Source organism: Acipenser ruthenus, chromosome 48 (genome assembly GCF_902713425.1).
Source record: "Acipenser ruthenus chromosome 48, fAciRut3.2 maternal haplotype, whole genome shotgun sequence".
NCBI lineage: Eukaryota > Metazoa > Chordata > Actinopteri > Acipenseriformes > Acipenseridae > Acipenser > Acipenser ruthenus.
In genome coordinates, this window is record NC_081236.1 from 1,462,250 (window position 1) to 1,487,113 (window position 24,864).

At 42.9% G+C, this 24,864-nt stretch overlaps 1 protein-coding gene across 2 annotated transcripts; it reads right to left on the reverse strand.

The window, feature by feature from the left end:
* Positions 1–1,443: 1,443 nt before the first annotated feature.
* Positions 1,444–24,302, reverse strand: LOC131721202 (very long-chain specific acyl-CoA dehydrogenase, mitochondrial-like). 2 transcript variants are annotated; one of them, XM_059014600.1, is made up of 21 exons: positions 23,998–24,302; positions 23,120–23,189; positions 20,833–20,907; positions 20,506–20,578; positions 19,530–19,594; positions 18,623–18,757; positions 18,311–18,455; positions 17,885–18,014; positions 16,914–17,039; positions 15,402–15,600; positions 12,534–12,638; positions 11,659–11,745; positions 10,041–10,103; positions 8,437–8,538; positions 8,218–8,315; positions 7,319–7,391; positions 6,170–6,242; positions 5,663–5,735; positions 4,636–4,711; positions 3,713–3,867; positions 1,444–3,362 (listed from the first exon to the last, which is right to left on the reverse strand). In XM_059014600.1, the coding sequence occupies exons 1-20, from the start codon at positions 24,066–24,068 to the stop codon at positions 3,730–3,732; spliced, it is 1,977 nt and encodes a 658-aa protein (XP_058870583.1). In that variant the 5' UTR covers positions 24,069–24,302; the 3' UTR covers positions 1,444–3,362; positions 3,713–3,729. The 2 variants fall into 2 exon arrangements, with proteins under 2 accessions (XP_058870583.1, XP_058870582.1); XM_059014599.1 differs by having other exon boundaries at positions 1,444–3,867; positions 23,998–24,301.
* Between the last annotated feature and the right edge of the window lie 562 nt (positions 24,303–24,864).

Sequence of the window (24,864 nt, forward strand, 5' to 3'; positions counted from 1 at the left end):
GGCTCAGTGCCTTCATCAGGGTTATTGAAACTAGAAGAGGCTGAGTCAAGCAGACCAGCGTTTGGGCTCTAGTGCCTTCATCAGTGTTATTGAAACTAGAAGAGACTGAGTCAAGCAGACCAGCATTTGGGCTCAGTGCCTTCATCAGGGTTATTGAAACTAGAAGAGGCTGAGTCAAGCAGACCAGTGTTTGGGCTCTAGTGCCTTCATCAGTGTTATTGAAACTAAACTGAGTCAAGGAGACCAGCGTTTGGGCTCTTGTGCCTTCATCAGTGTTATTGAAACTAGAAGAGACTGAGTCAAGCAGACCAGCGTTTGGGCTCTAGTGCCTTCATCAGGGTTATTGAAACTAGAAGAGGCTGAGTCAAGCAGACCAGCGTTTGGGCTCTAGTGCCTTCATCAGTGTTATTGAAACTAGAAGAGACTGAGTCAAGCAGACCAGCATTTGGGCTCAGTGCCTTCATCAGGGTTATTGAAACTAGAAGAGGCTGAGTCAAGCAGACCAGTGTTTGGGCTCTAGTGCCTTCATCAGTGTTATTGAAACTAAACTGAGTCAAGGAGACCAGCGTTTGGGCTCTTGTGCCTTCATCAGTGTTATTGAAACTAGAAGAGACTGAGTCAAGCAGACCAGCGTTTGGGCTCTAGTGCCTTCATCAGTGTTATTGAAACTAGAAGAGACAGAGTCAAGCAAATAACCTGCCCTCAAGACAGACAGAGTGGGCTAATTCACTCGCCTCTCATTCCTGCCCTTTCACCTTTCACTGGAGGCCTGGGTTCTCATTTGAAGGTTAGGTGGCACACACAGACAGACAGTGTGTGAATTTTTCTAGTTTTTATGGTTTGGCAGAGTCTCTGTTTATCAAAATTGCAGAATGAGATCAAACCAGCATGACAGAAGGTAACCACAGCGCTTCCTTTTTGTAGCTGTACAAACACCGTGTCGAAAGACATGTTGCAGCAGCAGCAGCTTGGGTTTTATTTTGACTTAGGGTGCCAGTGTTGCATTTTATTTTCAAAGAACAGTTTTACAAGCTGGTGTTTTTTTTTTTTTTTTACCAGTTTAAGTTTACCTACAAAGCACGCACAAAAATGAAATATTTACTCTATCACCATTAACAGGGATGGAAATAAGACTCAAGACATACAATAAGAGAAAAAAAAAAAGATTGAAAGAGTAGCATTAAAAATTATAAAATTATTACCCAACATTTCAAAAATAGTTTGGAAGCATTTGTGTATACACCAGAATTTAGAACTTATTTCCAGTAGTGGCTTCTAGAAGAGATGCAAATTTAGCTGGCATTCTAGTCCACAGAAAACAAAACTGATCACACGTATTAAAAGAGATCTTCAGATACATGTTAATGTGAAGTGTGACACACTTATAAATCATGTATATCCTTCACAGAAAACTACAAAACCAAGCAGATTGTGAAACAGATATTTGTCCAGAAGAATTTATTTCGCATACAAATTAGACATTATCACATTACACTGAATAACACAAAGGTTAAGCTGTATTGTTTTACCTTGTCTACCAACCTTAAAATTACATTTCATACTCCTGTCAAACATGTAATACATTCTTAACAACGTAGGTTCCAATATTCAAATATTATCCCTTGCACAAGAGAACAACATGCAGTGCAGGATTGATAATCATGTTGTCTGGAAAACAATTAGACAGATCATCATTCTTTTGCAGTGGTTTTCAAAGCTTCAAAGTGGTTTGCCGTTTCTCTTTTGTCAATTCTGTACAGTTGGTAAAAGTTTGCCCCTTTGCTGCAGATCACCCATCACTAAACACATTTCAAATCTTTGGAAACTGTGTCACCAAAATCTACGAGTTTAGAAGGTTTATTTTATTAACAGAGGACAACAGCTAACACCCTGACAAAACTATTCACAATTATCCCCGTTTACACTCGCATACAAGAGTGATAAGTCGTTAACCTGCTGTGCCACAATTTACTTACAATTTCTTTCATTAGAATTTCTCAATTTTGAAAATGAAAAAAGTAAATTCGAATGTGGCCTCATTGCTGTGACCCACTGACCAGGAGTGTTGAAAATCAGACCATCTCCACTCACTGAATTAAAAGTTAACTGGCGATTGAGCCCTGAAGGAGACAGCCCAGCCTGGAGAGCCTCCGACCAGTGGAGGGCACTGTAGTGCAATGATGGTGTACTTCCGTTCCCCAGATTCTCGCATTGACTGGCGACGTCTATTTATCCTGCTACAGGCCATGCTTTCCTATCCTCTTACCCCTATAAACGTTTATCGTGGTAATTTAGCAGTTTTCCTGTGCTTCCCCCATTTACCAGTTTATATTTGTCACTTGCTAAAATCTGTAAGTTTTTTCAGGACGTTTCTGCTGATTCAGACTGGAATTTCCTCTATTGCATTCAAATTGCTGTTTTGCTACTTTCCTATGCTTTACCATACCTCTCTGTGCGTCACCATGCCTCTCTGTGCATCACCATGCTTTCACCTGTTTTATTAGTTTGCTATGATTTTACTATGGGAAAGTTTTAGAAGGGCTGGTTTACCATGGTTTGTTTTTTAAATATGCTTTACCATGCCTTGCTGTTCCTTACAATGCTTCCCCTGTGATTTATTACACTTTGCTATGCTTTTACTATGGGGCACTTTTATAAAAGGACAACGCCCCCTACCTCTCCCCCCCCCCAGTTTCCTATGCAAACCTCAGACAAGGTCAGATTCCCTGAAACACAATGGGGATTAGCTGGCAGAAATAAAAGCAGCCTGGAAAAACAGCAAGAGTTTCACAAAGGCAGAAAAAGGTTTTAAACCTGTGGTTCACACCTTTTAAAATGAGCAGCTAGGCACAAGTCAACTGGTAGCACAAACCGTACAGTTATAGCCACAGTATTATCTATAATCTCCTCGCAGCAGATTAGTTTAGCAACTCGTATGCAATCCATTTACAGAAACAGAGGGCTGCTTTATAACGGGAACATGTTCAAAGAGAGGCTAGCAAACACTGCAGGGTTAGATCTCTACAAACTGAAGAAGCCGATGCACATTTTCAAGGACGTGAAAACTGCTTTGAATTTAGCTTCCTAAAATGTTAATTCAGGTCCATATTTCTAATACAAAAGATGAACTGCTTTGGCTGTAGATCAGAAGCCTGAAGCATTTCAGGGAGTTTGAACAAGTGCATCGTTTCTTAAAACAAGCGCAGAGTTCTTAAAAATAAGTGTTCGTGGCAACATCACTGAAAAAAAGTCACCGAATGCATTTATTTTCTGTGGGTGTTGAGTTCAGCCTGATGGAAAGCTATGTGGGTGAAGGGAATCTCTTTGCTCTAGAAGCCCAGGGGGTGAGTGGTGTGGGTATGAAGGGGAACTCTCTGCTCTAGAAGCCCAGGGGGTGAGTTTTATGGATATGAAGGGGAGATCTCTGCTCTAGAAGCCCAGGGGGTGAGTTTTATGGATATGAAGGGGAGATCTCTGCTCTAGAAGCCCAGGGGGTGAGTTTTATGGATATGAAGGGGAGATCTCTGCTCTAGAAGCCCAGGGGGTGAGTTTTATGTATATGAAGGGGAGATCTCTGCTCTAGAAGCCCAGGGGGTGAGTTTTATGGGTATGAAGGGGAGATCTCTGCTCTAGAAGCCCAGGGGGTGAGTTTTATGGGTATGAAGGGGAGATCTCTGCTCTAGAAGCCCAGGGGGTGAGTTTTATGGGTATAAAGGGGAACTCTCTGCTCTAGAAGCCCAGGGGGTGGGGGGACACGACGCCCCCGTTCTCCACCACGGCAGTGGAGATGGCGCGCAGGTTCTTGAAGAGCCTCTTGGAGGAGCTCGACTGGAGAGCCTTCATGTCATTCATGATCCTGTCGTGAGCCTGAGGAGGGAGAAGAGCTGTCATCTACAGCAGGGGCAGCCCAGCATCATTCAGCAGCTTCCATTCGACTTCTCCAAGCTAAACTAGTTCATTATTTTGGCCACAGCTATTTGAAAAGGCTGGAAAATCTGTAGTTTTAAAGCTGAAGCAAGTATAGAACGCAACAAAACAAATGTGTGTATAAACATGGTTTTAAAAAGAGCACAAAACATATTTAACAGGTTAAGATCTACCATAAATAATGTCACAAATCAGGCACTTTGCACGTTTGACCCCTATGTAGAGAAACAGTTTTGAAAGAAACAAACACATAGTCCAGTTAACTTTAAAAGAATAACTAAGAGATTTTATATATATATATATATATATATATATATATATATATATATATATATATATAAAGGGGCAGCAGTGTGGAGTAGTGGTTAGGGCTCTGGACTCTTGACCAGAGGGCCGTGGGTTCAATCCCAGGTGGGGGACATTGCTGCTGTACCCTTGAACAAGGTACTTTACCTAGATTGCTCCAGTCGAAACCCAACTGTATAAATGGGTAATTGTATGTAAAAAAATAATGTGATATCTTGTAACAACTGTAAGTCAACCTGGATAAGGGCGCCTGCAAAGAAATAAATAATAATAAAAATAATAATAATAATAATAGACAAGCAAATCTATGAAAAGTTCCTGATGTGAGATAATGGCGCATCACCTCAGGATCTTCTCGTTCTCTAGCTAGTTTATTCTATCCTTTACAATGGCCCTTCTTACCTCCAGACACCAGGTCTCACACAGAACCTTCTCATGCTGGGCGGAGGAGTGCCCTTGACTCAGAGACCTGGACGCTCTGCGGGGTGAGGAACACAGTTACACATCGCTGTGAGAACACTCCACAGCGCTCAATTAGAAATAGTGAAAGAAACTTCAATTCAACGACCAACGCTTCGACTGGAAGTATTTTTCAGCGTCTTGAAGACGGAAAAGACTTTGCCGAAACGTTCGTCATTGAATTTATTCGGTTTCTTTTTAGTATTTCTGAAAAAACTAAAGTCAAAAAGTACTGCCGTCAAATATTCATAATGAGTTCTCAATACATAATCATAAACCAGCAAATACGGTAGACCAAGTTTAATCTCAAATCCCATTTACACCAGCGAAACAAGCACAGCAGTGTGCACATGTACCAGGAGCACCTCAAGATGCATCCTTGATATCCTATACCTGCCTGCATGAAAACCTCTGGGTGTGAGAATCTCAATTTCCGCTCAGTAATCAGCGATATAGAAACAGGCACTCGTGTGTGAAAACGTTAGACCGCTCTGTGCTTTAATTAGACATCTTAAACAACTTCTAAAAAAGTATTTTTTGTGGCTGTGTGCTCATTTTCTCTTACTGTTTTAAATTAATTGCATGTGTGGCTTATTAAAGTCATCAATTAAATTAGACAATCACTAATTTGCTTGACAATTCTCCAAGATTTCCAGTTGCAGCGGTCTGATTTCATACGCACAACAAATCAAACTACAGAAGCAATGGGTTGTTCTAATATATTTGCACACTGCTGGAGATCAGTAACATACACCGTTCACCTGTAAATTCAAAGTCAGAGCCATCAGTGTGATGTTGGCCGGCCATTACATAGATCAACAGAACAGAACAGAACTTGAAATAACTGTATAAGGTTGCAGACTGACGGAGGCAGACAGAGAGTCCCCTCCACTGATCCCCCACGGCTCCCAATTGCTTGTGCTGAATAATGTGCATGCCGTCCCCATTCAATATGCAGCGCTCAGCCTACCTGGACAGCACGACCACCATGGCGTAGAGATCGATCGCACTGTCGGACACTCTCTTCAGTACAAACTGCTCATCTGAGGAGAGACGAGGCAGGAGGATTGAATCAAGGAGCATGGGGTCAGACCGGGAAATAAATACAGCCTTCGTAAAAAAATCATAGTCACCGACATTTCGTTGAACTGGGGGTCATTTTTGCAACACTTGCCTTTTCAGATGGGTTTGGATCGAGAGCAATTTTCAACTGTACCAGAACTGCTCTGCTTCAACACCAGTTAGACCATTATAATGATCCAAATTAAACCCTAGCCCCAACGCTACACTGGAGACAGCGAACTGGGTTTACCCAGACCCACTTAATGGTTTATTTAAGAGTGGTTTTAAAATTTAAGAAATCAGCTCTGGGGGTTGCTGTGATGTGATGTTAGAGACTCACCCACAATGCATTGCCCCAGGCAGCTCTGGCATTGCTGTGATGTCATGACTCGCCCACAATGCATTGCAGACTCACCCACAATCTTCTTGCCGTGTTTCAGCAGCTGATCCTCAACGACGCCACCAAACTGTTCAATAGCTTTCACCAGCTGAAAAACAGAGAGGAGCCAGCGATCATGCATGCAGGCACACACACAGAGACACGTCAACCAAGGTAAAGATCCATGTTCTTCCGGACATTAAAAACGCTCAGTACTGCTTTATGTAGAAATACGTAATAAATTCACATACAAACGTTTCGACTGGAGGACTAGACCGTGACACTGAGAAAGCCTTCTAGTTGTTTCTGATTGACGATATTCCCTCTTATTAGCACTCACAATGTTATCACTGGCTCATCTTCAAAGCAGGGTGGGACGAGTGACATTTTCAACCTCCGATTATCAAGTAGAGATGTTCTGATAATCACGATCATCTTAAATCTGGTTATAAAACTCACAGGAGACTGTACTTTTTAGTCTCTCCTACACAGCTCTATTTAAAGAAATGCCGCACTACACAGTCCCCCACTATAGAAGGGAAGGCAGACTATCTGAAATGTTTCCGATGCCTAGTTTAATTACATGGCACTAAGCAAGCCGTTATAGACAAAGCATTGTTCTCTTTAAATGACTGTCAGAAGCATCAATCATATTCCAGTACAAAAGCTAATTTATAATCACTAATAGATTGTTCCAACTCTGTTTTTAAAAGGAGGGAGAGCCCAGGTTTTCAAATCCATGTTCTTCCCTATTAGCACTAGCGATATCATCAACGCCGCCTTTAAATGAGGGCCAAGGCTTTGCAGCCAATTCCCTTTCAAAATTGGGCCCTGAATGAGATTACACAGGCACACACTTTAGAAGAGAGTTTAGCCGTGTTTAAAAGCAGTTATTTGTTTATTTAGCAGATGCCTTTATGCAAGGTGACTTACAGAGACTAGGGTGTGTGAACTATGCATCAGCTGCAGAGTCACTTACAACTACGCCTCACCCGAAAGACGGAGCACAAGGAGGTGACGTGACTTGCTCAGGGTCACACAGTGAGTCAGCCAGGATTTGAACCGGGGACCTCCTGGTTACAAGCCCTTTTCTTTAACCACTGGACCACACAGCCTCCTATGTTGCTTCACGTTTGGAGGAACAGAGCGTGGTTCTGGCTTGATATTAGTTAGAGACGCACTCACCAGCTCCCCACTCTCTGCCAGTTCAGGATGCACAGTCCCATGCAGACTCAGCCCTGAGCTCAGACCAGCCTTCCTGCAAACCGCAAACACACAGTGAGAAGGGACACAGTTTCAATAACACTGATGAAGGCACTAGAGCCCAAACGCTGGTCTGCTTGACTTGAACTTAATCTCAAAGACCTCGAGACGTTACTTTGTGATTTGGAAGTTTATCGGGTGTTTTTATCTTGCTGAAGAATCACGTGTTCTGTATTTCCTCCAGAACTGCAAAGCCACAAAACTGTTACCTTACAATGTCACAGTTCAAGAACCACAGCAAGGCACAAACACAGGCGATTCTAAAAATGAAATGAATCTAAATCTTTCCTTCCTCCCCACCCACTCATCAACAGATGTCAAGCTCTCAAAAACAGGTCATAGTCTCAATGCAGAATTGACATGTCAGCAGATTTTAAATTTACATAACATTTATACGGGTGAAAACTGTAATAGACATTTTCTTTATATTTTAAAATTTCAGTGTTGGGAAAGAACATGTTCTGTAAATTTTGAATGACCTGGAAATCTAAAGTAAACCAGAAAATAATAATCATCATCATCATCATCATCATCATCATCATCATCATCATCATCAGGAGTAAAATAAACTCAGGTCACCTAGTTAATCACTCTCCTGTACAGTAGAGTGGATGTTACTCATTTCTGCCTTGGTTTCCTTTCTGAAGAGTCACTTACAATACTGCTATATGATTGAATACAGAGAGGCGCACAATACTCAGATCAAACTTTTAGAAAAAAAAAAAAATCAATGCCAACATCTGGAATAATATATATGAAGTGGGGACAGCTGATCTAATCTTTTAAAACCCGTTTTTTTCTGTACATTTAACAGCCCCTACCTCTTGGCCCGCTTGGAGATCTCTCCAGCCAGGAAGCCTGCATTTCCGATGGGGTTCTTCAGAGCGTGCTGCAGCCCCTTCAGCTGCTTCCCTGCGTTCTGGAATCAAAGGAACCAGCGATGAAGAACACAAGCAGCTCACAGCATTGATAAGCTGGCTTTCCCAGTCAAAAACAATTTTAAAGAAATGGAGACCACCCGGCTAGAAGAGAGGAGGTACCTGGAATCCATTGAGAGCGACGAAGAGTCTCAAGATGTCGTTGGTTCCTTCGAAGATGCGGAAGATCCTGAGGTCTCTCATCACTCTCTCCAAGCCAGCGTCCTGTGAGAGGAGAGATGAAGGGAGGGGAGCGGTCGATAGAATTTAAAAACGTTCCAGTTTTGTAATACAGCGGTGTTACTAAACAGTACGTTGACAAACAGAGCAACAGTCACTATCAAATACAGGATTTATGAAAAAAATCTAAAGTGGCGACTAGTCGACCATCAAACTGGTAGCAGTTAGAGTAGTGTGCAAATTTATCATTACACCAAGATTAGTCATTTATATCCTTTATAGACCTACCTGCATTGTGAGAATTTCAATTTCCAGTCAGTAATCAGTGATATAGAAACAGGCACTCTTGTGTGACAATGTGAGACCGCTTTGTGCTTTAATTAGACATCTAAACAACTTCTAAAAAGTCTCGTTCATTTTACCACTTGTGGCTCTGTGTTCCTTTTCTCTGTGTGGCCTATTAAAGTCAATGATTAAATTAGACAATTGCTAAATTTGCCTGCCAATTCTCCATGATGTTCAGTTCCAGCGGTTTGATATCATACGCACAACAAATCAAAACAGAAGCAATGGGGGGTTCTAATACATTTGGACACTGCTGTATAAAATTCACAGTTCAAACAGAATCAGATTTAGCTGTAGCTGTTCAAGAAGCACAGGGGGACCCTCAGTGTTCTCTTTGCAGGAGCTGTGCTGCCCCCGCAGTTCCATTTCCTGCAGGCAGGGAGCGGTAATGACTGATCATTGTTCCATTGCCCAGCCTGGAGTGTCTCAATAGCCCACACACCTCCTTACAGCTGTGCACTTCTGCAGCACTGATGCTGGGACTGCTAACAACATGATTGCTACTTCATTCAAGAAAACACGCGATCGTGCTGAAATCATAAACATCAAAACAAAACTAAATCACTTCAAGGACTTGTGTTTTTAAGTTTGCTGTGGATTTTGTTTCTTTAGGACTTGTAAACAGGTTTGTAAGCCAGTTGTCCCTCTTAAAATAAAGCGCGACACAAATGCATTGGCTTCTAGAAATCATCCCCAAAAGTGATGGTAGCTAAAAATACTTCCATGCAATGCAAACCGATTCACTATACAATAATTCCATGCATTTCCCATGCAATGCAAACCTATTCACTATATAGAGGTCTAGTATTTTTTTTTTTTTTTTAGCAAACATAAAATTACCATTTTTAAATAAAGCTGGCGCTGCACTGTTAAAGAAATCTGTGGCAGACAGAAAGATGCTTTGACCCTGAAGACACTACTGAGGTGACCTAGGAAGTGCAGGTGTTATAGATTTCCTGAAAACCAGGCAAGCAAACTGAGAACTTCTTTTAACCTAGAGTAGCAGCAGAAGTGTTAAAATGAAACACCCGTTTGCTATGACGTGAGCAGGATTAAGAGGACAGGTATTTAAGACACTGTATAATGAACCGCAGTGCATGGCAAGTAAGATTTTTAATATCGTGCTTTCTGTATTAATATCGCTGCCTCCCTCCGCGTGGTCCTGCACTGATCCACACAGCGAGTCGCTGTCAAAGCCTCACCTTCATGAACCCCATTCCTCCCATGATCTGAATACACTCGTCTGTCACTGTCCAGGCTGCCTCCTGCAGGGAAACACAATCAAACAGGGTCAGAGACAGGACCCAGCAGTCTCTGTATCTTAAGAAAGTTTACAAACGAGAGGAGGCCATTCGGCCCATCTTGCTCGTTTGGTTGTTAGTAACTTATTGATCCCAGAATCTCATCAAGCAGCTTCTTGAAGGATCCCAGGGTGTCGGCTTCAACAACATTACTGGGAAGTTGGTTCCAGACCCTCACAATTCTCTGTGTAAAAAAGTGCCTCCTATTTTCTGTTCTGAATGCCCCTTTATCTAATCTCCATTTGTGACCCCTGGTCCTTGTTTCTTTTTTCAGGCCAAAAAAGTCCCCTGGGTCGACATTGTCTATACCTTTTAGGATTTTGAATGCTTGAATCAGATCGCCGCGTAGTCTTCTTTGTTCAAGACTGAATAGATTCAATTCTTTTAGCCTGTCTGCATACGACATGCCTTTTAAACCCGGGATAATTCTGGTTGCTCTTCTTTGCACTCTTTCTAGATCAGCAATATCCTTTTTGTAACGAGGTGACCAGAACTGAACACAATATTCTAGGTGAGGTCTTACTAATGCATTGTAGAGTTTTAACATTACTTCCCTTGATTTAAATTCAACACTTCTCACAATATATCCGATTTCACTCAATCAGATTGATCATTGATGCAATCAAACCAGGGGAATTATCCAGCGCTGTAAAACGCGCTGAAAAAATATCCAGGTTTTATCAGGGGATAGGACTGATCAAATCAACCTTTATTTTTTTTTCTAGTTTCACCTCAATAAACACTGATGAAGGCACTAGAGCCCAAACACTTGTCTGTTCGACTCAAAAGCCTCAAAATTAAAGAGAGAATGGATTGAAAAGAGAACTTGCTGCTGGGAAACACAGTGAAGACGAGAATCGAAACTGATCTGCTGGGAAATAGCTGGTCAAAACCTGGTTTGTGTGAGCGACGTCTTTTGAACCTGATGAAAGAGCGCATTTGATCAGGGTTCAGTGCTATGGATGTGGTTATTTATCAATATTAGCATCATGACATCTCTGTCTTGTGGTAAGCAGTTCCCGAAAATACGCTGCTTCTTATTTTTGACCTAATTAATGCTGTGACTTTTTCTCATCTTTGGTTTTCAATCAGTAAGCGTTTTCAGTTGAAGACAGTGTGGGCAGGACTTTCCCTTGTATTTAAGTCTAACAGCCCAGGAAAAAGCAGATTTAAAAGCTTTACCCAATAAAGCCTGCTTTTAATGGGGTTAATAAAATTAGGATTAAATATATATTCTTCATGAATGTTTATGTAGCTAGTATATAAAAGGATGTATTATTAACTGATCTGGATCCTTTTCGTAAATTGTTATTGAAACGAGAAAGCTAGTGCCTTCATCAGTGTTATTGAGGTGAAACTAGGAGAGACCGATTGGAATGGGGGTTCTTGTGACCCCCCTGCCCTGCACTCTCCACCCCATGGCTCTGTGGTTGAGTGAAGGGGGCGTGTCGTTGCGGTAAGGGGGCGTGTCATCGTGGGAAGGGGGCGTGTCATCGCGGGAAGGGGGCGTGTTACTCACAGAAGCAAAGATCTTGCTGATCGCTGCCTCAATCTGGAACTCTGAAGCACCCATGTCCATGTTGGCACTGATCATGTAGGCCATTGACTAGAGAGAGAGAGAGAGAGGAGAGGGGGAGAGAGAGAGAGAGAGAGAGAGAGAGAGAGAGAGAGGGAGGGAGGAGAGGGGGAGAGAGACAGAGAGAGACACAGACAGAGAGGGAGGAGAGAGGAAAAGGGAGAGGGAGGAGAGAGACAGAGAGGGAGGAGAGAGAGACAGACAGACAGACAGAGAGGGAGGAGAGAGACAGAGAGGGAGGAGAGAGAGACAGACAGACAGACAGAGAGAGGGAGGAGAGAGACAGACAGAGAGAGAGAGAGACAGAGAGGGAGGAGAGAGGAAAAGGGAGAGGGAGGAGAGAGACAGAGAGAGAGGAGAGAGACAGACAGACAGAGAGAGAGAGGGAGGAGAGAGACAGACAGAGAGAGGGAGGAGAGAAACAGACAGACAGAGAGAGAGAGAGAGAGAGAGAGAAAGGGGGAGAGAGATGTATTGGATATTGGCTGGATGACTTTTACAAATCAAAGTTTACATTATTTTTTATTTTACTTTAGATTATGGGGTATGAGTTAAGAAATAATTTTGAAAAAATTCTAGTACCCCATTTGCTAAACAATAAACTGAGCTGTAAAGAACTGCAAAATTAGCATCAACAAATCATGACCATGTTATCCTGACCTCTAAAACCTGTGCAATGAACGGGAGGCGATTTTAGAGTATTGATAATTTGTATCCGCTAATCAATAACTGAAACATCATTATCCAGCCCTAGCTGTGGAATACAGGAGAGATGAAACATCCCCAGGGTTTTGATAGCAGCCCAGCCCGCTCCCTACCTCGGTGACGTACTGCATCATTGCCATGCGAGCCACCTTCTCCTGAATGACTCCGAAATTGTGGATCTTGTTGCCGAACTGAGTCCTGTTGGCTGCATGATCCACCTGAAACAGAAACGTTTTTTTTTTCACATTTCAAAACGTAGTGTCTCTTGAACGACACCAAGCTCTGTTTCACTTGCTACCTGAAGCTAACTTTTAAAACTAGGTTAAGAGAGGATACACAGTGAGCATTCAGAATCCAGGAGTTACTCAACGAATCAGGGTGAACACAGCGCTCTGTGAACATTCATGGAGTGTTTTGAGTAACAAATACAATGTATGTTTAAACCTGTTTTTAGCAGCCGATATCAGAGAACGTCTTTCCTTTGATCAAGCGGACAGTATTAAAAGTAAATTCTCATTTTGTAATACACAACATTTCATATTTTACTATTTTTGTTTGCTTTTGCAAATTTGCTTAAAAAATTATTTACAGCTCTGGCCAAATGTTTTGCACCCCCCCCTATAGAATGAACTAATTTTGCTTCATAAAGTCGAATGAAACCTGCTGGATAATGTTAAACCGCTTTGTAGTTTTCCCATATACTTAATTTAAAATGCGACATTTCCAAATCCAACATGAAATACTACTGTACTACTATTATGGTTTCCGGTAGACACTTTTGCGAGATCATTTTGTAGTTTCTTTGAATAAAATATCTAAATTATGTTCATATAGTTTATTTTTATGTATTAATGTCTCAATCCTAAAATTCTAGTGGATGCTAAACTCTTTGCCATAGCTGTATATTACTAACAGTCAGCGCCACCTAGTGTACACCTACACTATTGCTAGCAATACAAAAGGAAACTTGATCCAAAGTGGTAGATGGCCCAGGTTCTTACTCCTATGAAGACTGATCGAGCTGTTGCAAATATCTACTGCTGGCAACTGAAGTCGGTATTGAAATCACCTTGACACAAACTAAAAAACAGCACGAGTAACTGAAGAAAAAGAAAGAAAGGAGTGTGGAGTAGTGGGGCTCTGGACTCTTGACTGGAGGGTCGTGGGTTCAATCCCAGGTGGGGGACACTGCTGTTGTACCCTTGAGCAAGGTACTTTACCTAGATTGCTCCAGTAAAAACCCAACTGTATAAATGGGGACTTGTATGTAAAAAAAATAATGTGATATCTGTATAATGTGAAATAATGTATAATGTGATATCTTGTAACAATTGTAAGTCGCCCTGGATAAGGGCGTCTGCTAAGAAATAAATAAAAAGAAAGGAGAAAACGAATGAACAAAAACATTCAAAGCTAAAATACTCTGAAGTGTCAGGTTTAAGTAACACGGAGTATATTTGCTAGGCAGCCCCACTTCTGCAATTTTGCTAATTGTTCCTACTTTGAATCCTTTTTTAATGAGCCATCTTTAAACCACTTCTGTATGTTTGACATTACAGGATGAGATAAAGACAGTGCTGATGTTAAAAAAAAAAAATGAATGCAAACTAGGGAAAATGACTTAAGAAAATTTGCAATACTAATTAAGATTCAACACAAGACAAGTTCTGCAAATACACCCACTATGGGAGATCCATTACAGGTGAAACAACTCCCAGATGAAATATTTGTTTGTCACTTGAAGACTAAATTTTACTTCCACTTTTAAAAAAAACTGTCAAAAGTCACAGTGCATTTCAAACACCCTCAGTAAAGTGCATGATCCGAGACCACAGGATATCAACACACAGCATACAAACACACAGACACACGCTGACACAGCGGTATTCTGATACAAACAATGGGCTGCACCCTCTTACGAAAGACCCTTGTTTATGTTGCCTTTATATCTGAAAACAGAACCCACAGGGGCGTCCAATTTAAAAGGCGGTTTGGCGGTTCTTCTAAAAATACGAGCGTTTCTTTAAAACATCCTGTCACGTGGGCGTTAGTTCTGCGTGGTTTGGAGCGAGCGGCTGAGCGTGGCTCTGCACAACGTGTGGCTGGGAAACTCCCCTCCTCGCTCTGAGCGCGTGCGACCACAGGGACGAGCCACGGCTTCCCAGAACACGAGGCGTCGACAGCTCAGTGCGAAACGAAAGCAGCAGCCAGCAGACCCGGGGTCGACCATCGTGGTAAACGTTTAGTTTGTAATGGCTATTGCAACGTTATTCTAGTTTAGCATTGGTACACCTTCTAATTGGATCGTCAGTCAATTACAGTTGAATTCCACACCTTTCCAAGCTGAATCGTTCACAGTTCCACGCTGTGTTTTTTATATTGAGCTTCTCGTATTTTCAAATCACTTTCAGTGACCCCCTCTGTTTAAAAAACAAAACAAAAACACGTTTTCTAGTATGTTTGTACCTGTGATCACTGCTGGGTAGAATAAACAGAGTCTACATGTTCATGTGTGTAGGTGTTACTTTTTTAGTGTCACTGTGATTATACAATTACTGCAGCATGATTGTAAATGTAATTTCAGCAAACCATTCTGTTGTAATTATAACTCTAATTGTCCCCAGGTCTGGCAGCCAGCAGTGTGGGGGCATTGGTTTTGTACCAGAGGTAGAAGAGGGTGTTAGCTTTTGTGTTTTGACATGTGGGAGAAACTGAATTAAATTGTTCTGAAATGATCACAGGGACACTGCACAGGGTTTGCGTATTATCAAAATGATCTTTGTGTCAAAAAAAGCTTTGTTTTCATGTTTAAGTAATAGGAAACAACCGTGCATCGGTACATTACTCAAAAGGTGTGTTTTGCAACAATTATAATGGTGCAAACTGACTGTAAAGCTTAGTAAGCCTGCACGGTTGAGGTTTCACGGCTGCAGGGTTGAGATCCTGACTGTGGGCTCACCGCCCCTCCCCCAGAGTCTCACCGCCTTGCTGATGACGCCCTTCATGGTGCCGGACAGCGCCGCTGCCATGCCGAAGCGCCCGTTGTTCAGGATGTTCATGGCGACCTTGAAGCCGCCGCCCACCTCTCCCAGCACGTTCTCCAGCGGCACGCGCACCGCGTCGAAGTGCACCTCTGCCGTGTTCGAAGCCTTGATACCCATCTTCTTCTCAGGGGGGCCGCTAGGGTGGGGAGAGAAAGAGAGAGAGGTCCTTTCAATGCTGAAACGCTGGTCTGCTTAACTCAAGTTTCTTCTAGTTTCAATAACCCTGATGAAGGCATCAGAGCCCAAACGCTGGTCTGCTTGACTCAGTCTCTTCTAGTTTCAATAACACTGATGAAGGCATCAGAGCCCAAACGCTGGTCTGCTTGACTCAGTCTCTTCTAGTTTCAATAACACTGATGAAGGCACTAGAGCCCAAAAAGCTGGTCTGCTTGACTCAAAAGATGCGCCTGCTTTTAAAAATCCCTATATTCTGATCCGATATGGGCCAGCGTGCTTTTATAAAATCACTGCCTTCGAACATAAAAGCAGCCTCTTCACAAAACCTTTTTAAAATTGCTCAGATATTTATTTTAAAACAGACCAGGGCTGCAAATCCTGTAAATATTAACTACGACCAGGATAATGGGCAGGTAAATTGGAAAAGTTTCACTTTATGCTTTTATTTCGTATTCCTGTTTGGAGGATTGTTTTAACTGCTTGTGCCCTGTTTGAATGATTGGTCTCTTTTTGCGATTGATTTTATGATGTGATCTCTTGCCAGGACCTTCTTGTAAATGAAACTTAGATCTAGAGCTATCAGTGTGATGAAACATCGATGACTATGATGTACAGAATAAGAAATCAGCAATGAAAGGGTTAATCACAATTTGATAACTGGTTCTCGGAGTACAAGCAGCAATGCAAGACGGACGGATGTAAAGATAGACAGACAGACATCCCCCTGTATCTGCTTAATAAGGTGAATATCAAGTTGTATGGCAACTGGATAAGCACTTCTCCAGATATATGGGGGGGAAAAAGGGGACAGGACAAAAATGCACTTCAATTATTTCATGTAGCCAGTGCTTTGGATATTGAAGAGGACGGCTCTCTATTATTTCATGTAGCCAGTGCTTTGGATATTGAAGAGGACGGCTCTCTATTATTTCATGTAGGCAGTGCTTTGGATATTGAAGAGGACGGCTCTCTATTATTTCATGTAGCCAGTGCTTTGGATATTGAAGAGGACGGCTCTCTATTATTTCATGTAGCCAGTGCTTTGGATATTGAAGAGGACGGCTCTCTATTATTTCATGTAGCCAGTGCTTTGGATATTGAAGAGGACGGCTCTTTCTATATGTGTGGTTGGAAGAAACCGTGCCGTGTCTGAGCTGAAACATAACAAGACAAGTCCGGTTTCATGGCTATAGTTACATCAGTATAACTGCATGGTTGAGGGTGTGGGCTGTGCCTGTTTCTACCCCCACCCCGAGTTGTAGAATGACTCACTGGGTGACCCCTCCGAAGCCCCGCTCCACGATGAATGCTGTGATCTTGTCCTTCACCTCTCCCGTGGTCTTGTCTTTGATGGGGGTTTTTGCGAACACAGTGAAGATCTCAGCCAGGCCTCCATTACTGCAGAGAGAGAGAGAGAGAGAGAGAGAGAGAGCAATGAGGCAGTGAAGACTGCAGAGTCCACTCCCCTGTATTTTCTTCCGTTGTTAAAACGTTTGATATGTTAATGACAACTGTGGATTCTTCAAAAGAAACCACTTTAGTCAATTGCAGCTTTTCCTATGTGAAAGGGAATCTTAATTTGAAATCCTGTGCATGACAAACATATGTTAAGCTATACGGAAGAGCGCAGGATTAAATTAAAACAACATCTGGAGCCCTTTACTCTTTAGTTCCTCTTACAGCTGTTTATTTTACTGCTGCACTATCAGTTGGCAAAACAAAGAATTACAGGCACAATGCTGTCCTGAATCGCTAGGCAGTTTCAGACAGCAACAGCTTGAACCGCCTCTTACAATGTACTGTTGGATTGATTTTACAAAGGCAGTTCAAATCTAATTTTGGATTAATAAACTGCCCTTTAAATAAAACACCGAAACAATTAAATGTTGTGCCTTTTATATTAGTTAATTTAACAACAGTTTAAATGTCAATATTCCCCCCACCCCAAGTGCAAGGCCCTAGAATTTATCAGGGGTTATTAAAAAAAAAAAAAACACATTATTTTTACATACAATTACCCATTTATACAGTTGGGTTTTTACTGGAGCAATCTAGGTAAAGTACCTTGCTCAAGGGTACAGCAGCAGTGTCCCCCACCTGGGATTGAACCCATGACCCTCCGGTCAAAGGTCCAGAGCCCTAACCACTACTCCACACTGCCGCCCATGATTCACCAGGATGTGATGAGAAACAGAAATCGCTAGTGATTGGTTAAGCCAGCCCTTGAAATGCTGAGCCGGTACCTGATCCAGATCTTGCCCCCGCTCAGAGTGAAGTACTGCCCACAGTCGCTCTGCACAGCCACGGTCTTGATAGAGGCTGCGTCCGAGCCGCTGGAGGGCTCCGTGAGACAGAACGCAGCGATCGTCTCTCCTGAGACACACACACACAACAGGGAAGGGGTTAAACTGGAACACAATGGAAACGAAGTGGACTCAGAGGGTAGGAGACACTTCACACAGAGAGGGGGGAGAATACGAAATCCTAGTCATATGCTGAATCACTGGGATCCTTTAAGACCCAATTTGATCAATCAGCTACTAGGAACCGAACCTTTGTGTGCTTAGACTTACAGAACTGGTTACTCCTTCAAGTACCCTCTGCCTATACCAGCAACCGACAATGTATCTGTATGGCTGGGTTTGCTCTAGTGTCTCGGTGCTGCCCACCTGTGGCGAGTTTGGGGAGGTACTTCTCTTTCTGCTGCTTGTTTCCGAAGAGCAGGATGCCCTTGAAGCCAATGGACTGGTGAGCCCCCAGCGTGATGCCCACCCCCAGGTCGTGCATGCCCACGATCTCCACCAGCCGGGCGTACTGAGAGGGAGAGAGGCAGGAGAGAGTCACGCAGCTGCAGTAGTGCAGAAAACAGAGTCAGTAGTGTCTGTTTAGAGATGGTACCACTGGTTACAACAACCCAGACTCCCTGGAGAGTCATGCTTTCATGCTTGGAGGATTGGCTTCATCCCCACAGTGTGATGTACCTGTGTGTTGGTGAGGCCCAGACCCCCCAGGTGAGAGGGGACCTGCAGTCCGAAAGCCCCCATCTCCTTCAGCCCCTCCATGGTGCCGTCCTCCACCTTCTCCAGTTCGTCGTTCTTCATCGGGTCATTCACTGTCTGCAGGACAAGCACACGGCATGAGGCAAGAGAATCGGGGGCTTGGGGGTCCAGTGGTTAAAGAAAAGGGCTTGATACCAGGAGGATCAAATCCTGGCTCACTGTGTGACCCTGAGCAAGTCACTTAACCTCCTTGTGCTCCGTCCTTCGGATGAGACATTGTCAAGGTCCTATTGGAAGTGACTCTGCAGCAGCAGTTGTTGATGCATAGTTCACCCCCCCCTAGTCTCTGTATAGTTCACCCCCCCTAGTCTCTGTATAGTTCACCCCCCCCTAGTCTCTGTATAGTTCACCCCCCCCTAGTCTCTGTATAGTTCACCCCCCCTAGTCTCTGTATAGTTCACCCCCCCTAGTCTCTGCATAGTTCACCCCCCCTAGTCTCTGCATAGTTCACCCCCCCTAGTCTCTGCATAGTTCACCCCCCCTAGTCTCTGCATAGTTCACCCCCCCTAGTCTCTGCATAGTTCACCCCCCCTAGTCTCTGTATAGTTCACCCCCCTAGTCTCTGTACAGTTCACCCCCCCTAGTCTCTGTACAGTTCACCCCCCTAGTCTCTGTATAGTTCACCCCCCCTAGTCTCTGTATAGTTCACCCCCCCTAGTCTCTGTATAGTTCACCCCCACTAGTCTCTGTATAGTTCACCCCTTAGTCTGCTGAAAGACTAATTCATAATTCAACACTGCAAAGGATGCCTGCCTTTTCACACTGTCTATCAACCAACAGCAATGAACACGCCACTGCAGGGAACACTGTTTGAACTGAATTCTCTCACCTCGAAAAATTTGGCTACCGGCCCCACCAGCTCGCTGAGGAACTGAGTCTGCTCTTCGTTCATTACTGAAACAAAAACACATCGCACAGCATTAACCCAAACCGGCTCTGCGTTTCACAAGGCACTACAAAGAGAAACAGCGCTCAATATGCATATAACCCTCAATGCACATCAACACTGGAGGCGAGCAAGTTAGGATTAAGAATCGCTCTATAAACATGTAAAAAAAAACAACACACAAGTCACAATGGTAGAGGTTTGTATATTAAGTGTACAATGAAATTCTAGATTCGGGTTTAACGTGGTAGCATTGTACTAGGGGTAGAACGACTCCTGACTTTGAAGTCAAAGAGTTGAAGTAAAAATAGTCGAATATTCGCCATTTACTAATCATAAATGTCTATTTGTAAACGTCCTGACATGCAGGCATCCTTTGTCAAAGAAGCGGGAATCATTGTCTGGGAGACGTCAAGTCCTCCAGCTCCCAGGATGAGGACTAGGAGAGATTCACTGTTCTTACATGGTCATTTACCAATATGCCCAACAGACGAGTCTGTAGCATTTCACTGCAAAACAAACAGTACTCCTGTACACGTGGCTCTTCTATGCGTTATTGAGGTTGTATCTTGGTAAATGCATCTTTATTTGAAGTTTTCTTTCCTCAAATTGAGAGTGGGACATTTGGACTGCGTCTTAAATGGGAAGGAATGCGGTATATTCATGTTGTAACTAGGAGGTCCCCGGTTCAAGACACTTAACCTCCTTGTGCTCCGTCTTTCGGGTGAGATGTAATTGTAAGTGACTCTGCAGCTGATGCATAGTTCACACACCCTAGTCTCTGTAAGTCGCCTTGGATAAAGGCGTCTGCTAAATAAACAAATAATAATAATAATAATAATAATAATAATAAAAATAATAATAATAATAATAATAATAATGTTCTAAGATGTCATTTCAATGGGAGGCAGACACTGACCGGAGGGGAATGGAAAGACCTGAGCTGTGCTGATCTGTCCCTTGAACATGTTCACTGCAAACGACTTGGACTCCTGAAGAAGAACAAAAACACCCAATCAGCACCAACGCAAGACAAACACATTTTCATATAGCGTCCGTCATGCCACGGCATCCCACAGCGCTGTGCAACATTTTCAGCTCCAGTGGTCTGATTTCATACGCACTCCAAATCAGAACTCCAGAAGCAATGGGGGGGGGTTCTGATAGATGTGCACACGACTGTAACTTCATGGGGTAGTTAACTCCTGAAATAGGTTTGTTTTAATCTGCACAGCAGCTCGCTCACCAGGTCAGAGGTCTTCTTGTCGGTGCTGGTTTTGGCTGCAGTCTCTGAGCCGGTGGCGTGCTTGTCCAAAACTGCCTGGAATTGGACAGAAAGAGAAGATTAGTGCCGGAGCAGAAAACACATGCCAGCTTGCTCTGCAGACACGTTGGGGGTGGGGGGCGGGGGGGGGGGGTCTACAGCTATGGCCAAAAGTTTTGCATCACCCTATAGAATTAACAAGTCGAATGAAACCTGCTGAATAATGTTACGTTAACATACTGAATTACACACCGCTTTGTAGTTTTCCTGTAGACTTAACAGACTACATAACATGAAACATTGTATTACTATGGCTTCCGGTAGACTTTTGCGATATTCTGTAGTTTCTTTGATTACATGATGTTAAATAAAAGATCTAAAATGATGTTCATATATTTTTTTAATTATGTCACAAAACTTATGATGCAAAACTTTTGGCCAGAGCTGTAGGTGTAGGATAAGTGCGAGTTTCAAACTGTGTAGAATCTCTCAGGTGTGATGAGAGGGTGCACAGACGATCTTTTGGCTAGTGCATTCTTCAATGTACCGATTCAAAACGGTATGCTGGGGGGATTTTTATATTAGGGTGACCTGAATAAGCCTCACCCTATCCTGCAGATTTCCTAGGAGCAGCTGTTCCTGCAGTGTCTCTGGAGAGCAGTGTGTTCAACAGGGAATAAAACAAATATTTTCTTGGAAAGGCCCACCCAGCAGGTATGGTTTCATTCCTCTCTGAAACACCGGTTCAGACAGGCAGCTTGATAAACACCATGCCAGGAACACAGCGGCTGTGAGCTTGGAGCTTGTACATGCCAGGGTGCCCTTGCCCGCCCTCTCCCTGCACACTGAAGGGCGCAGAGACCCTGAATGCACTACCCACCCTCTCACACACACACACACCACGAGCGATGAGCGCCCTTTAGCCTACATTCCACGGAGGTCATGTGACTCAGCTGTGTAAGCACAGTGACCTCTCCCCTAGATTAGATGCAGCACAAACAGTCTAAGCAAGGGTGCACTGCTAAAGCAGTGATCTCTTTTACAGAAGGGCTAAACATGCTTAAATTTCTATTTTCTTATTTCTTTACCAGTACTGCTCCCCCTTTAAAAGGAGTGCTAACCAATGCCTCCATATCCAAATCTTATGAGCACAAGCAACGTGATCACTGATCCCCTTTAACAAAGTCCGAAACAAAGCTCTGAAATCAACCATCACGGATCTCTCTCTCTTATGATTTAAAATCTAATCTGTTGTTTGCTTTCATATTTAAAATTTAGTCCAAGCCGTATAAAGAAACCGAAGTCAGCTACATGTTTCAGCAAGCGCCTTCTTCAGTGTAAACAGCAACAGGACGCAGCAGAAACGTCCGACTGACTGCTGGACTTGCTTTCTTATGAGTTTCACCTGGACTGTTTTAGAAGCGTCTTTCGTTCAGGATATTTTGAACACATACAGAATGAAAGGCTGCTGCTGCTGTTGATTCCTGGCTCCTAATCATTGTTCTCTATGATCACAGAATCACTGTGCTCTAAACCCATCAAATGCCATTGCCCTCATTTCAGGATATGCTACTTGAAATGTCTAACTACAGCGTTATGATAACTTACTCCAATTATGTTAACCGCAGAAATTAAGTCATGTAATGAATCAAAACCACTTGTGTTCTGATTTTTTTCAAAGCAGTTAGTTTGGCGCTTAATGGGTTAAAAACTCCCTCGTCAAATGAACAGTTCATCATAGAAAAGTCTGAATGGACGCTTATACAGCTGTGGACAAAAACTTACAAATCTTGCTTCATAAAGTCGAATGAAAGCTGCTGAATAATGTTACGTTAGCATATTGAATTACACACCACTTTGCAGTTTTCCACATATCTACCATGAAATACTACTGTACTACTATTATGGCTTCTGGGAAACTTTTGCAATATCATTTTGTAGTTTGATTACATAAGTTAAACAAAATATCTAAATGATGTTCATATTATATCCTGTTTATCATTTAATAAAACACTGATTAGCAGTCGGATGAAGAGGAGAAAACCAACAGTGCGACAATGCCTTCTTTCAAGAGCTGAAAACATTTTCTTTGATATCAAATCAAAGCTGCCTTTGCTGCTAGGAAACCAACTCCAAACTCTACAGCATCGCCTTGGTTACCGCTCCTCTGAAGTGTAATTACTGCTGTGTGCTGGTTCCTATCACTCCGTGTGTTAATGAATGATCTGGCCTGGATGAAGGCTGCCCTGCGCAGGTCTCTGGTTCATACCTCTGCAGCCTGGCTGGCGTAGGGACGCCCATTGTAGGTGAAGAGACTGGACTCTGCTGGACGGGCTGACCTAAACACACAGACAACAGGAAGGGGTTAAAACTATCTCCTAGTGCCTTCACCAGCGTCATTGAGGAGACTGCTGGAGGCATTAATTAAAGCATGTATTTGTGCACCCACTGACACTTCCTGTTGGTGCACTGTATTTAAAAACTACATGGAATTTCGTTTGTTCTGAAATGTCGTTTATCTGTTAATGGAATGCAACTGCCCGCTACACAGTTCAAGCTAATTTTCAAAATCATGTCGCAAATGTATTTAGTCGTATTTCTTTGCCTTAGTTGCTATACTTAGAATTGAAGAAAATTCACTAAAGGAGGCCATTCGGCCTGTCAGTGCTCGTCCGGTTCCTAAAAGCGGATTTATCTCAGGACTTTAAGACGGGTCTTAAAAGGATCCCACTGATTCAGTAACCCCTAAAACGGTTGCAAATTCCCAAACAGCGCTGCAAGCACGTATTTATATTCCATACTCATTGGTAGCAGTTCAAAAATAAACTCAATTACAAAGACGGTATGCGTGAATACATTTAGTTTAAACAAATGAAAATAAACGTTTGCAGAACGTGTGTCAAGTTTATTTTACTCACTATCGTAAGCAGAGTTAATTAACTTTGGTATAGTTTCAACACAGTATATATATATATATATATATATAATTATATATATATATATAATTGCAACGCTTACCAAACAACTTGGTATGTAAACTGTTTCACGTTTCGTAAAAGTTAAACAACGTAAGTGATTGTTCCTGTTAGTGTGTAGGAAATGCTATTGTGGCTACAGTATAATCTTATATGATTAATTAATACTCACCCGCTGGCAGAAGGGGCTAGCCGGAGCGCTGTGCTTAAAACTGGAGAAAAACCGACTTTCCTTAGCAACATGGCGAGCCAAGTTATTTTACTGTTCAGACGCACCGAGAGTTCAATGTATAAAACAAGACAGGGAGATGTATAGTCGTAGGTTTGTGGAGTTTTTTTTATTTCTTTAAATAGCTGCTGTCTCTACAGTCTGATATCCGTGTCTGCCTCTCCCGGCCCGTGTTTATTTATTTATTTATATATTCCGGACCGGTTACAGTTTACGTCACTCGCCCTGGACTGGCTCACCAAGGGCACCGGATATAGGACAAGTACCACTCCACGTGATCCTAACGGAACTCCCGTTGCACCACGGGAGTTGTAGTTTTTATTTTTCTTTGACACTTCCAGAGTCATAAAACCATTGCAGTCCCAGGGTCTTTTTATCACACATTGCGGGACACACACACACACAAGCCCTGTGAAAGTCAACACAGGAGGCTGTGTGGTCCAGTGGTTTGTAACCTTGTAATCCAGAAGTCCCCCGTTCACATCCGGGCTCAGCCACGGACTCATTGCGTCACTTAACCTCTTTATGCTCTGAGACGTTGTTGCAAGTGACTCTGCAGCTGATGCATAGTTCACACACCCTAGTCCAGTGGTCTCCAATCCTGGTCCTGGAGAGCCCCTATCCAGCAGGTTTTATAAGAGCCTTTACATCATCAGTGGCTAAAGATCTGGAACACATGTTAATCTGGACTAATTAAACCAATAATTGGTCCAATTAAGTAATAGAGATTGGTTGAAATGAAAACCAGCAGCCCCAGTAGCTCTCCAAGACCAGGGTAAGCGACCCCTGCTCTAGTCTCTGCAAGTCGCC